Genomic DNA, 14,649 nt, shown 5'->3' with positions numbered 1-14,649 from the left:
GAGTGGCAAATTTTACTATAACTAAAAGTTGTAGAAACATTTGCCACTGTACTGGAACTAGTTAAAAAAAAACTGTTAATACTAATGTGGTAAAAAACCTTTTTAATTCTTGGCCTGTGACTTTTTCCAAAACATGCATATTGACACCAGTTTAATGTGCCAACAAAGTGCAAGGTGCAACCCATACATGTATCTCTTGGGGTGTTTTAGCCTCTCAAGTTTGCTCGAACTGGGAAGTGGGAAACCCTTGATGAGGTTTAGGAGCGACTGTCCCACCCTTGCTTTCATCACTGCCAAAAAACCTTCACCCTGATGGTGTATTAACATGTTGCTGCAGGGCTTCTCGGTACTATGTTGCCTTTCAGAAATACTATTACAGAATAGTTTCAGTGTGGAGCTAGGTAGTTCCACATAGAAATGTTATATGAAGCGATTATCAGCTACGGAGTTTAAGTGTAAGTAACAGTTTAAGTGTAACGGACCGCTGGAGGTCTCTTACCTTCCTCTGTGCCGCCCGATTGGCTTTCTGGTCATTGAGTCTGCCACAGGCAGGCTCAATGAGCAGAACACTGATCATGGACTTAAAATGTTTTTAAAAAAGTGAAAATCATTATTACAATACCCAAAAAGCCCCTCCTCCAATAAAAGTTTAAATCACCCTGTAATTGTCTGATCTATTAAAATATAACAAGCTTTATCTAAGCTAATGGTGTAAACGAAAAGAGCGAAAAAAGTGCCAGGATCAGTAGTGAATTATAACAGGTCCATTTCGGGCGGTAGCCCGGAGCCCTGTGCTCCTGTGGGGCTCATGGTCCCCCAAACAGACTTACTCTTGGTGTATTATCTTCTGGCTACAGTTCTGCCATGATTTGCATAAAAATTGCTGCTTTTTACCGCAGTTTTGCACAAATCAGGGAAAAGCTGCAGCCAGGAGACAATGCAGTAACATTAGAGAACATACTGAAGGACCTTATCATGTGACAATGATGTCATCACAGGTCCTTTACAGGCTGCATTGTGGAGGAAAAAGACTAAAGCTAGTGCCGCCATAGTTACAGTGGGCCCATGGCCAGGATTACTGATTTTTTGTTACATTATACATTAAAAAAATAATAAAAAGTGATTAAAACGTCCGATCTTTACAAATATATTAATAAAAACTAGAGATCATGGCGAAAAAAATTACACCGTATACAGCCCCGTAGGTGAAAAAATGAAACGTTATAAGCGTCACAATAGGCCCATTTTATTAATAATTAATTGCAAAAAAAAGAAATTTTCATAAAAAAAATATATATAACATTAGAAAATATGTGTAAACCTGTATATGGTTGTGTTCGGGCTGACCTATAGAATAATGGTATCAGGTTGCTTTTACCGTATAGTGCATTATGTAGACACAGGAACCCCCCAAAAGTTACCATATTGCATTCTTTTTTTTTTACGATTTCACCAATTTATATCTTCATAAATAATAATTTTGAAGTTCCATCATACATGTTATGGTAGAATAAAAGACGACATTACAAAGTAAAACTACTCCTGTAAAAAAAACAAGCCCTTACATGGCCCTGTAGATAGAAAAAGGAAAGTGCTAGAGCTCTTAGAAAAAACGAAAATACAAAAATGAAAATTTGCGTGGTCCACTGGGTCATTTTGGGCTTGGTCCTCAAAGGGTTAAAATCTCAATAAAAAATTTTTTTTCTTGATTTAAAGCTTTTTTTTTTTTTTTTGCCCATGATGATGGGTGTAATAGTAGGGGCATAGTGAACGAGGGCTGTAGTATTAGTAATAGTAGAGGTCTAGTAGATAAGGGGTGTAGTAGTAGATAAGGGAAGTATCAGTAGTGGGAGAAGTAGTATCAGTAGTGTGAGTAGTAACAGCAGTAGAGGGAGTAGTATAAGTGGGAGTTAGAGATGAGCGAACCGGGTTCGGGTTCGAGTCCATCCAAACCCGAACGATCGGCATTTGATTAGTGGGGGCTGCTGAAGTTGGATAAAGCTCTAAGGTTGTCTGGAAAACATGGATACAGCCAATGACTATATCCATGTTTTCCACATAGCCTTAGGGTTCGGATCGACTCGAGCATGCTCGAGGTTCACTCATCTCTAGTGGGAGTGGTAGTAGCAGCAGTAGTGGGAGTATTAGTAGGAGCAGTATTGGGAGTGATAACAGATGTTGAGATGGAAAAATTGCCACACCTCTGATCACAGTTGGCGGTTCTTTATAGTAGAGGCACTGCTTAACGGCTGTTAAGAGACTGCCACCGCTGCCCGTCAAATGCCTGGTCCTGTGCATCCAGATTCCAAGTGGGGTCTGCCATATCATCATAGTAGTCAGGGATGACAGTTGCCTCTCCAAGGCTGTCTTCCTTCAGTCGCATGTGGCCCGATCCCGTGGCTTTGCCAGAAGCTACCCCTCCCTGGCCCTCCTGACTGCTTCCAGACCTAGTAACCCCTGGAGTCTCTTTTTAATTTAGTTTCTGAGCATTTTTCTTAAAGGACACCTGTCACCCCCCATGTCGGGGTGACAGGCTCCCGACCCCCTGAATGGGGAGTCCGATGCTCCGTCATTCTCTATGGGCATCGGACTCATCTCTCTGCGCGCGCCGGGCTTCGGGCGCTGAAATCTCCGGGACCCGGCCGGCTCAAGAAGCGGGACCCGGCGGGATCACGTAAGTATAGGGGGATCTAACAGGGGATCGGGAGCCTGTCACCCCGGCACGGGGGGTGACAGGTCCTCTTTAAAGAGTTTCTATAAAATTAATTGGTAACCACTCCAGTTAAAAAAATAATAATAAATTACAGTTTGGCCTATTAAAAGGGAAACCAAATGTATTGGGGTGAACTAAGAAAAAGCATTTTTTTCTTTTTTATACAACAAAAAACACCAATAAAATTGACAATTGGCGCATGGCTTATTTTGGCTCAGAAATCCTGAAGTCAGATGCTAGCTGAGAACCAGTAGGGAAATATGAAATGCAATACACACGTCACTTTTTGGGTTTCAAGGTTTTTTAAGGACATTCTGGCACTTTTCTGCAGTTTTACGGTTTTCCTAAATCATAACATGCTGTGCATTTGGGCTTTTATAACAGAACCACAGGGGGGGGGGGGGGGTGTCATGTCTATATATGGTGTGACAGAGTGGAGAAGTGGTAGATGGGGTGTATGAATGCCCAAGATTTGTAATGTCTGTTATATAAAAAGCAGCCAGGAAAATAGAGTGTCCAGAGATCTGTGGTTTCTGCAGATCAGGTTTGGACAAAACCAGTTATCAGGGCCTGTGTTGCTGGAGTGGGGAGTGAGGGTGGGCCCCACTCCATCCAGACAGTCTGGGTCTTGGGCTGTCTGATTAATCAATCAGTACTCAGGTGTGCAAGCCTTATAAAAGGCCAGGAGTGCAGACACACCTTGGCTCTCAGCCTGGGAACAGGTCATCTGCTGTGAGAGCCATACAAGTGGTACGTACAATATCTGTTATGTGCGGTGCCCGGTATTAGGCTGACACCTTGTTAGGCATCCTGCTGTTTATTTAGTGCCGGACAGGCATAGGATTTTGTTTGTGTTATTTTATTTCTGTACCACAATCTCTAAATAAAACTGGCTGAGGTCAGTTGAACGAACTCCAGTGTTCCGTGTGTGCCTGTGAAAGTGTCTACCCGTCTACCCAGGAGACGACTAACCCGCTACCTAATCCCTTACATTTGGTGGAGGAGGCTTAAGGCACAAATCTTGGCAGAAGAAAACAAGACTGGAAAATTTAAAGGGCCAGTGTCACTCTTATTGCACTGGCTTAAAGACTGTGTCTCTACATCTGATAATATAGAGGATGTAGTTAAAGCTCTTTTGAATGCTGTTGCATTTCAACAGGAGGCTACCCGAGTGCAACAAGAGGCTACCAGAAGGCAGCAAAGGGCGCTTGAGGAAACAACCCGCAGGCTGACAGCCCAACTAGAAGCTGCCCAGGAGGAGCAAAGAAAAGACCGGGAGACCTTAAAAACTGTGGTGCAGCAACTAACCACTGTTGCTGGACGGGTCCTAGGTAATGCAGATGCTTCTCACACCTCCATAAGGGCTAGCCATTTTCTACAAAAGATTACATCAGCTGATGACGTGGAAGCCTACCTGTCAACTTTTGAAAGAACTGCAGAGTGAGAAAGTTGGCCAAAGGAGCAGTGGGTGGGACTTTTGGCACCTTTCCTTTCTGGAGAGCCCCATAAGGCATATTTTGACTTGAGTCATGGAGATCCCTAAAATGCTGACCAGATGATGGAGAGGAAACTCCAGGACATTCTGGTAAGACTGTTCCAAGGGACGAGGGGACTGGCAGATCCAATATGGTTGTGCGTGCAAGGGGAGAGACTGAAGGCCCAGGCTCTAGAAACTGGCAAGCCATGCCAGAGAGGTCTGTGGCATATAAGAGACTAAATAAAGACTTAATAAAATGCTTCAGATTAGGGATGGTCCGAAACTGCCGAGGTTCGGGTTCGTATGGGTACCCGAACGCTCGGCATCAGATTCCTGCTGTCTGCCCACTCCGTGCAGCAGGTGGAAACAGCGGGAGGACCGCCTGGAAAACTAGGATACAGCCTATGGCTATGGCTGTATCCCAGTTTTCCAGGCGGTCCTCCCACTGTATCCACCCTCTTCACAGAGAGGGCAGACAGCGGGAATCATTGCAAGCGTTCGGGTTTGTACGAACCCGAACCGAACTCGGTTCGGACCATCCCTACTTCAGATGTCATATGCCAGGTCATGTTGCCAATTGCCCAATGTATGATGAACCCATGCAATGTGATGCTTCGTATATAAACCACCGTTTATCCCTGTATGCTCAGCTTGTGTGTGCTGCATTACCAAATGCTGGGAGGGAGAAACAAATGTGTGCTATTACTGTTGAAGGTAAAGATGTAAATGCATTGTTAGACTCAGGCAGTCTAGTCACCCTGGTAAAAGCTGATTGGGTAGATCCCAGAAAACGCCTGGTTAAAACCATTGGGGTGACATGCATACATGGGGACACCTGCCATTATAACACTGCTCTAGTGGACATACATACCCAGTTTGGGGCCATAAAATTTATGGTTGGGTTAGTTCCATCACTAATGCATGATGTCATCATGGGGCAGGATTTCCCACATTTCTGGAGGTTATGGGAACAGAGAGTCTCTAGTACACTGCCTGAGAGTGGGGCTCTAGGTGAGGAGGAAACTTTCCCCTTCTCTGTTATGGCTGGGGAGAGTGAGGAAGCTGAACCCCTTGATGTTGTGTCCCCAGAGGGTGAGAGCAGTCCAGACCCCCCTAGTGACAATATGCCTGATCTTGAAGTGAGGAAAGATCAGTTTGGTGCAGAACAGTTAAAAGATCCTACCCTTATCAGAGCCAGGGAAAATGTGAAAATGATTGATAGTAACCTGGTGGAGCTTCACACCATACTTGCATTTCCATACATGGCTGTTAAACATCACTTGCTGTACCAAGTGGTGAAAAGGGGAGAGGATCTGGTGGAGCAGCTAGTGGTACCTAAAGCTTATCGCAGAACCATACTAGATCTGGCCCACAGTCACATTATGGGGGGGACATTTGGGAGTTGAAAAAACTACAGATAGAGTCCTCCAACGTTTCTTTTGGCCTGGGGTTCACAAAAATGTGAGAGATTTTTGTGACTCCTGTCCAGAGTGCCAGATTTCAGCTCCCAGATCCCACTATCGTAGCCCCCTGGTACCCTTACCTATCATTGAGGTGCCATTTGAGACAATAGCAATGAATCTGGTGGGGCCTGTTGTAAAATCTGCTCGAGGTCACCAGCATATACTTGTTGTTATGGATTATGCTACTCGTTACCCCGAAGCTATACCCTTGCGTAACACATCATCCAAGTCCATAGCCAAAGAGTTGGTGCAGGTGTTAAGTCGTGTGGGAATACCAAAAGAAATCCTTACAGATCAGGGTACCCCTTTTATGTCACGAGTCATGAAAGAGTTGTGTAAATTATTCCAGGTTAAACAGCTGCGTACCTCTGTCTACCATCCGCAGACTGATGGGTTGGTAGAGAGATTTAATAAGACCCTAAAAGCCATGCTAAAGAAAGTGGGGATTTTCTTTTTCCCTATCTCATGTTTGCCATCCGTGAGGTCCCGCAGTCATCCACAGGGTATTCTCCTTTTGAGTTGCTTTATGGCCGTCACCCTAGGGGTCTTCTAGACATAGCGGAAGAAACCTGGGAAGAGGAAGCTACCCCCTATAGAAGTGTCATTGAACATGTTGCCCAAATGCAAGATAGGATATTTGCAGTAATGCCTATTGTACGTGAACATATGGCCCAGGCCCAGGAGGCACAACAAAGGGTGTATAACCGCAGTGCCAGAATACATACTTTTTCCCCAAGTGACAGGGTTCTAGTGTTGATCCCTACAGTAGAAAGTAAGTTTCTAGCTAAGGGTCCATTTACACAGAAAGATTATCTGACAGATTATCTGCCAAAGATTTGAAGCCAAAGCCAGGAATGGATTTGAAAAGAGGAGAAATCTCAGGCTTTCCTTTATGACCTGATCTCTGTTTATAGTCTATTTCTGGCTTTGGCTTTAAATCTTTGGCAGATAATCTTTCTGTCTAAATGGACCCTAAGTGGCAAGGCCCCTTTGAGGTAATAGAAAAAGTAAATGAGGTAAACTACAACAATCCACCAGCCAGGTAAGAGGAAGCCTGAGCACGACACCTCATTACCACCAAGGCAGCTGTGCTCCGAGAAGCCATTGATGCCAGAGGTAACAGTACCTGACTCTCTTGCAAAGGCGCAAAAGGTCGAGGTACATGATTTCCTCTTTAGGAACAGACATTTTTTCTCTGATATCCCAGGTCGCACCTCTCTTATGAAACATGAAATCATTACTGAACCAGGGGAAAAAGTTTAAGTGACTCTGTACCCACAATCTGTCCCCCCCCCTCAAAAAAAACACTTGTACCTTCGGATAGCTGCTTTTAATCCAAGATCTGTCCTGGGGTCCGTTCGGCAGGTGATGCAGTTATTGGTTTAAAAACCACTTTTAAACTTGCAGGGGTTTGGGGGGGGGGGGGTCAGATTGTGGGTACAGAGTCGCTTTAAGCTAAGGCCCTACAGAATACCAGAGGCCAGGAGAGGGGTTATATCCGAAGAGGTGAGGAAAATGCTGGAACTAGGGGTAATTGAAGAGTCTCATAGCCAATGGTCCAGACCCATAGTTCTGATCCCCAAGCCAGACGGCAGCTGGAGGTTCTGCAATGATTTTCGCAAACTAAATTCCATATCTAAGTTTGATGCTTACCCGATGCCACGTGTGAATGAGCTCATTGACAGACTAGGTAAGGCACGTCACCACCTTAGATCTGACCAAAGGGTATTGGCAGATACCACTAACTGATGAGGCCAAAGAGAAAACTGCCTTTGCCATCCCTGATGGGCTATTCCATTATGTTGTTTTGCCTTTTGGTTTGCGTGGGGCCCCCGTAACTTTTCAGAGGGTTATGGATAAGATTTTAAGACCCCATAGACTCTACGCAGCAGCCTATCTAGATGACATTATCATCCAAAGTCTGGATTGGGAATCCCATCTACCTAGGGTGCAAGCTGTTATAGATTCTCTGTGTGAGGCAGGATTCACAGCCAATCCAAAAAAGTTTGCCATTGGTCTGGAGGAGGTGAAATACCTAGGTTACACTATAGGCCGTGGTCTTGTAAAGCCCCAAATAAATAAAATTCAAGCGATACAAAGTTGGCCTCAGTCCATAAATTAGAAGCAAGTTCGTGCCTTCTTGGGGATTACTGGATACTACAGCAGGTTTATTCCAAACTTGGCTTCTCTTGCAGCCCCTTTGACTGACCTGACAAAAGGGAAAGACTGTCATGGTTAGGTGGACACCAGAGGCCGAGAAAGCATTTCAGACCCTTAAAAGCCTTCTGTGTGCCCAGCCAGTGCTAATAACCCCAGACTTTGAGAAAGAGTTTGTACTTCAAACTGATGCATCTGATGTGGGACTAGGGGCTGTACTGTCACAGGTGCGGGATGGGGAAGAACACCCTGCACTGTATTTAAGTAGAAAACTCAATGACCACGAGAAAAGGTATGCAATTGTGCAAAAAGAGTGCCTTGCTATTAAATGGGCCCTGGAAGCAATCCGCTACTACTTGCTCGGGCGGCACTTTGTATTAATTACTGATCATGCTCCCCTCAAATGGATGTGCGAGAAAAAGGAAAAGAATAGGAGGGTCACAAGGTGGTTCTTGGCTTTACAAGAGTACAGGTTTACTGTAAAGCACAGGCCAAGAACACAAATGGTAAATGCAGATGCCTTGTCCCGTGTACATTGTCTTGTGTCTAGATGTGTTCCAGCCCCCGGTCTTAAACAGGGGGGGAGGATATGTAACAGAGTGTCTGGAGAAGTGGTAGATGGGGTGTATGTATACCTAAGATTTATAATGTCTGTTATATAAAAAGCAACCAGGAAAATAGAGTGTCCAGAAATCTGTGGTTTCTGCAGATCAGGTTTGGACAAAACCAGTTATCAGGGCCTGTGTTGCTGGAGTGGGGAGTGAGGGTGGGCCCCACTCCATCCAGACAGTCTGGGTCTTGGGCTGTCTGATTAATCAATCAGTCCTCAGGTGTGCAAGCCTTATAAAAGGCCAGGAGTGCAGACACACCTTGGCTCTCAGCCTGGGAACAGGTCATCTGCTAAGAACCTATGCGAGCAGTGCCCGGTATTAGGCCGGCACCTTGTTAGAGAGGTATCCTGCTGTTTATTTAGTGCAGGACAGGCATAGGATTTTGTTTGTGTTTTATTTCTGTACCACAATCTCTAAATAAAACTGGCTGAGGTCAGTTGAACGAACTCCACTGTTCCGTGTGTGCCTGTCAGTCAAAGTGTCTACCCAGGAGACGACTAACCCGCTACCTAATCCCTTACAATGGTGTTTTTTTTTTCAGTAGAAATCCTGGAATCGTGTGATTAAAATATCACGTGACATGTAATGAAAAAAAAGTAAGGGATAAAACGTCAGACAGTAAAAACTACTAATTTAGACAAAAATGATTAAATGCCATAGAACTGCTTAGTTTTCTGGTGTTTTTGTAGCCCAAAAATTTTCAGTGTAAAATTATTGTCTAAGGGAAGCCTTACAAGGCAGCATTTAAAAAAAAGTTTAGTCTGGGCATGAAAAGGATCAGGGATGGTCCGAACCCTCCGAGGTTCGGGTTCGTATGAACCCGAACGCTCGGCATCAGATTCCCGCTGTCTGCCCGCTCCGCGGAGTGGGTGGATACAGCGGGAGGACCGCCTGGAAAACTGGGATACAGCCTATGGCTATGGCTGTATCCCAGTTTCCAGGCGGTCCTCCCGCTGGATCTGCCCGCTGCACGGAGCGGGCAGACAGCGGGAATCATTACCGAGAGTTCGGGTTCGTACGAACCCGAACTGAACTCTGTTCGGACCATCCCTAAAAAGGATAAATAAAGATCGTTTGGGTTAAATCTGTGATTTGTGTGTTTGCCACAAGGTTTAAAACCTCTGATTGTGGTGTCTTCATATGTTTTACCAGGGACTGTATCAGGGGCGTAACTACCACTGTAGCAGCCATAGCGGCTGCTATGGGGCCCGCCACATCAGGGGGCCCTGGTGGCCTGCTCCTGTAATACACTGGGCCCCTGAGCTTTCATCATTTGCAGCACCCGGTGGCCTACCAGGTTTTGCAAAAGTCCCTTTAACTGCAAGAACTCCTGATGAGCACTTGCACTTATGCACTTGATGGCCTAGTGGTCAGTCAAAGGGGGGCCAATCAGAAGTTTGCTATGGGGCCCCGCCATTTCTAGTTACGCCCCTGGACTGTATGATTCAAAAAGATTGGGTTATGATCTTTGTGCTACAGTACGTCATAAAGATTTTTTTTTTTCTTTATCATTATCTGTCTTTCAGGTTGCAGGAAGGAATATGAAAGCAACCAAGGGCGATTGTTATAGAGAACTTAGTCCAACCGTGACTCTTGAAGGAAATGTGGTTATGAGCTTTAGTTTCGATAGCTGCCAGCTTGAAGAAGAAGAACTGCAGGGAAGAGGATGCCAGCAAGCACAAGGAATTCTTACACTAATGGAACCAGGTAGTAATTTGACTACTTTGACTACTAATGTGACCTCCTATGTTCCCCCTCCCCCCCCAGCCAGCTCACTCATTGCGTCTGGGTTGCTGTGATTTCTAATGATCAGGGAACATATCATTTGAATGAGCTGTAATACTGACAGTTCATTCACTATATAATGCATTACAGCACAGATCATGTGCTGTATTGCATTATATACAGTATGTTTTGTATGTGAATGACCCCCTTTCCCGTGTTTCCCCCACCCATGCCAGACCCGGAAGTGTGATGCACTATACTCACCTGATCCGTGTCGACCCCCGTCTGCCATCTTGGGACAATGATGTCATCTTCGGGCGGCCGGCCGAACCGCTCCATCCGTCCCTCGTGCCGGCCCCCCTCTGCCGAGTCATAACTGTGCTCAGCAGCGATTGGCTGAGTACAGTTATGCTAAGCCTATCGCGGCTGAGCAGCTGATGACGCGGAAGAGGGGGACCGGCACGAGGGACGGATGGAGCGGTTCGGCCAGCCGCCCGAAGTTGACAGGGGGCCATTCACATACATAACATACATTACAAAGTTGTATAACTTTGTAATGTGTGTTATTTTGTGAATAATTGTTTAGCGCCGCACTACCCCTTTAACACCGGAAAAGCGCGTGTAGTTAGCAAAAGGAAATAACAAGGGTAATTTGATGGCCAACCCAGTGTGACTCCAGAATTTGTTATATATGTATATACAGAAAGCCCATGCAATTCAGGAATTTCCATCTCTGGGTTACCGCTGGTTAACTCAGTGCCATATCACTAGAGCACATACATTAAAGAAATCACTGAAAGGTAAGGATAAACATAATAAGATGAAACAGACTTTTTTTTTGAGATTTTGAATAAGAAACCATCAGTGACAGAGACTTTCATTTTTAAAGCGAATGCCCATGCGGAGGGGGAGCAGTGAGGTGGCAAGTTGGGTCCCCGTTACACCATAGGCGGGGGGGGGGGGGGGGTGAAGGCCTGAACACAGATGCTGTCATCTGACTGGGTAAGTGCTAATCTATGTCCACATTGAAACCTCCATAACAATTTATAAAAACTACATTACTGGTCCTATGGGCTTCCAAAGCAACCGCTGGAAGCAGAGCTTCTACATTCAGGAGCTTGATTTAAGCGCTGTGCTCGTAGGCTTGTAGTGACAGTGAACTGATTTTTTTCCATTTTTTTGTCAGTACAGAATTAAGCTGTCAGTGTGATAGCTCGATCCTACCAACAGCTATGTGTGTGTGCAGAGCTGTAAGCACAAGGATCAGCTCTGTAGACCCTAAATTATGTGGAACAACCGCCATGAAATTAATTTTGATATTAGATTGCCTATTTATACTGTTTGCATTATTTTTGTAGATGACACTGTTACTGACAGTATAAATTTCCTTTTTTTTTACCCAGTTCCCTGCCCATGGGCGATTTTTTAAATTCTTTAATATATTTTACTACTTATTTATTTTTAATGCTTTAATATATTTCACTGCTTATTTATTAAGCATTTATGGTCATGTATTAGATTGCTGGTGTTTTTCTAAAATACCTTACTCTGTTTGTTTAGATACAAGTCCAGAGCCTCAGGATCGGTATCATGGAATATATTTTGCAATGTTGCTTGCTGGAGTTGGGTTTCTTCTTCCATATAACAGCTTCATTACAGATGTGGATTATCTACACCACAAATTTCCAGGTTGGTATTTCTGATCATCACACATGTCTTTGTCACTTTATTTGGCTCCGTTTGCACATAGTATTTTGGTCAGTATTTGTAGCCAAAATCATGAATGGAATCGACAGAGAACATCTATATGTATATAATAAAAATGAAAGTTTGTCTGTCTGTCCCATATAGACTTCCAAATGCCTGAACCGTTTGACCCCAAATTTGGCACACAAATACATTGGGTTCCCGGGAAGGTTAGAGCGATGGTCCCAGCCCCGCCAAATGTACAGGAGGGGAGGGGGAGGGGAACGAGTATTGCGCCCATAGAAATGACTGGGAAAATCTCCACTTTGCACACACAGGTGACATATAATTAGCTGCAGCTGCCCAGAGAAAATGACAGTTGGGAGCCTTAGCAACCAATAGGATTACTACTTTCATTTTCACAGGGAGCTGTGGTTGCTAGGGCAGCTGCCTCACAACAGATGCACAGAAATAACTGGTAGACCCCCTACTCCATCTATACAGTACATGTATACAGGGCAGTATTACCAGCTGCTGCTGCCCTAAGCAGTAAACCTGAAGATGCCCCATCCTCACTCACCAATTAGCATTATGATAGATTGGTAGGTAATAGCTCCAGTAGTAGGTAATACCACCATACTGTGACTGGATAACACCGCTATACCAGACCTGACCAATAACGCCAAACTGTGACTGGATAACACCGCTACACCAGACCTGACCAATACCGCCACACTGTGACTGGATAACACCGCCATATCAGACCTGACCAATACCGCCATACCCCTCCTCGAAAAGACACCAGATTTTCTGGCAAGTCTGAACGGGAGGGTACTGCCCCTCTGCAAGGTGCTACCCTAGGCACCAGACCATGGGTGCCTAATGGTAAATACGACCCTGCAAGTATATAGGACACTAGAGGTATACAGGACCCCAAAACTATACACTACAGGTATACAGGACCCCAAAACTATACAGGTATACAGGACCTCCACCAACTATACACTACAGGTATACAGGACCCCAAACTATACACTACAGGGATACAGGACCTCCACCAACTCTATACTACAGGTATACAGCACCTTCACCAACTATAAACTACAGGTATACAAGACCTCCACCAACTATACACTACAGGTATCCAGGACATTCACCAACTATAAACTACAGGTATACAAGACCTCAACCAACTATACATTACAGGTATACAGGACATTCACCAACTATACACTGCAGGTATACAGCCCCCCCCAAACTATACACTACTGCTATACAGGACCTCCCTCAACTACACACTACAGGTATACAGGACCCCCCCCCAACTATACACTATAAGTATACAGCCCCCCCCAACTATGCACTACAGATATGTGGGACCCCTAAAAACTATACACTGTATGTATACAGAACCCCTCCAACTAAGCACTACAGGTATACACTAATTCCACTGATTAACTCAGATGAAACAAAACAATCTAATTAACACACTGACACTTTATACCCGGGCAGCTCCGGGTACATTTTCTAGTTTATAATGAAAAGAGTGAAAAAAAAAACACTCCTGGTTTTGATTGAAAAAATACTGACCAAAAGACTGACAGCCTTAGGCTATGGTCACACATAGTATTTATATGTTCAAACAATGTATGGACAACAGCATGCATGTTTGGCATGCAAAAACAACTGCCACTGCAGTAAGTGTCAAACAGCAGCCGTTCTTGCACTGAAAATTCCATTAAAATCAATGCACAATGGCCGGAAATAATTGACATGTCAATTATTTCAACAGCCATATCAAACAACATCTATAGTTCAATACATTGTGAGAACAACGGCTGTTGCTTGCATTGAGTTCAATGTAACAAATTTTTCTATGATAACAATGGACGTTGTTTTAAAGCAAATGTAGCATTGCATTTAATAGCAAATAATGGCCATTCTTTTAAAATAACGGTAATTATTTGCCATTAAATGGTGGCTATCTACTCAATTTCAACAGTGTTTCTGCGTTTTCAATCCACTCCTGGTTTTGGTTGCAAAACACTGAGCAAAAATACTGTGTTGGAAACATAGCCTGAAGGTGAAACTAACATGAAAGCCCTGTGGAACCTGCAGAATTAAGGGGAAGCATCACATGGAGTAGACTAGGGCAGGGGTACTCAACAACTTTTAGTGAAGGTCCACTTACCGGGGTCTATTGTCAGGTGAAGGTCCGAGCTGAACATCAGTAGGAAAAGAGTTTTGTTACTTTTCACAAACGTTCAACTATTTAGATACAGAATTGCTGCTTATTAGTGGGAAAACTGGTATATTTTTCTCTCACCAGCCCTTTGATATTAGGTACAAAGGAGGTGACTACCCTGGTAGTATATAGCCCCCCTGTTGCTCCCCCAGTAGTGTATAGCCACCCTGTGCGCTCTCCCCCAGTAGTATATAGCCCCCTGTTTCTCCCTCAGTAGTATATAGCCCCCCTGTGCGCTCACCCTCTGTAGTATATAGCCCCCTGTGCGCTGTCCCCCAGTAGTATATAGCCCTCCTGTGTGCTCCCCCAGTAGTATATAGCCCCCCTGTGCTCTCCCCCTGTATATAGCCCCCTGTGAGCTCCCCCCAGTAGTATATAGCCCCCCTGTGAGCTCCCACTAGTAATATATAGCCCCCCTGTGATCTCCCCCTGTAGTATATAGCCCTCCCTGTGCTCGCCCACTAGTTATATATAGTCCCCCTGTGAGCTCCCCCCAGTAGTATATAGCTCCCCCAATAGTATATAGCTCCCCCAGTAGTATATAGCCCCCCTGTGAGCTCCGCCCAGTAGTA

The 14,649-nt window shown here is 44.7% G+C and overlaps 1 protein-coding gene across 1 annotated transcript in view; it reads left to right on the top strand.

Annotated features, from left to right (window-relative positions):
* SLC29A4 (solute carrier family 29 member 4) overlaps positions 1-14,649 on the top strand; it is a 122,033-nt gene that overhangs the window by 28,865 nt on the left and 78,519 nt on the right. The window contains exons 2-3 of the mRNA XM_069985334.1: positions 9,948-10,131; positions 11,707-11,835. Coding sequence (XP_069841435.1) covers positions 9,963-10,131; positions 11,707-11,835 — 298 coding nt within the window. The 5' untranslated portion in view covers positions 9,948-9,962. The remainder of the gene's footprint in view (positions 1-9,947; positions 10,132-11,706; positions 11,836-14,649) is intronic.

The sequence above is a fragment of the Dendropsophus ebraccatus genome, chromosome 9 (genome assembly GCF_027789765.1).
Source record: "Dendropsophus ebraccatus isolate aDenEbr1 chromosome 9, aDenEbr1.pat, whole genome shotgun sequence".
In the NCBI taxonomy this organism is placed as follows: domain Eukaryota; kingdom Metazoa; phylum Chordata; class Amphibia; order Anura; family Hylidae; genus Dendropsophus; species Dendropsophus ebraccatus.
This window is presented reverse-complemented; position numbering and strand designations above follow the sequence as displayed.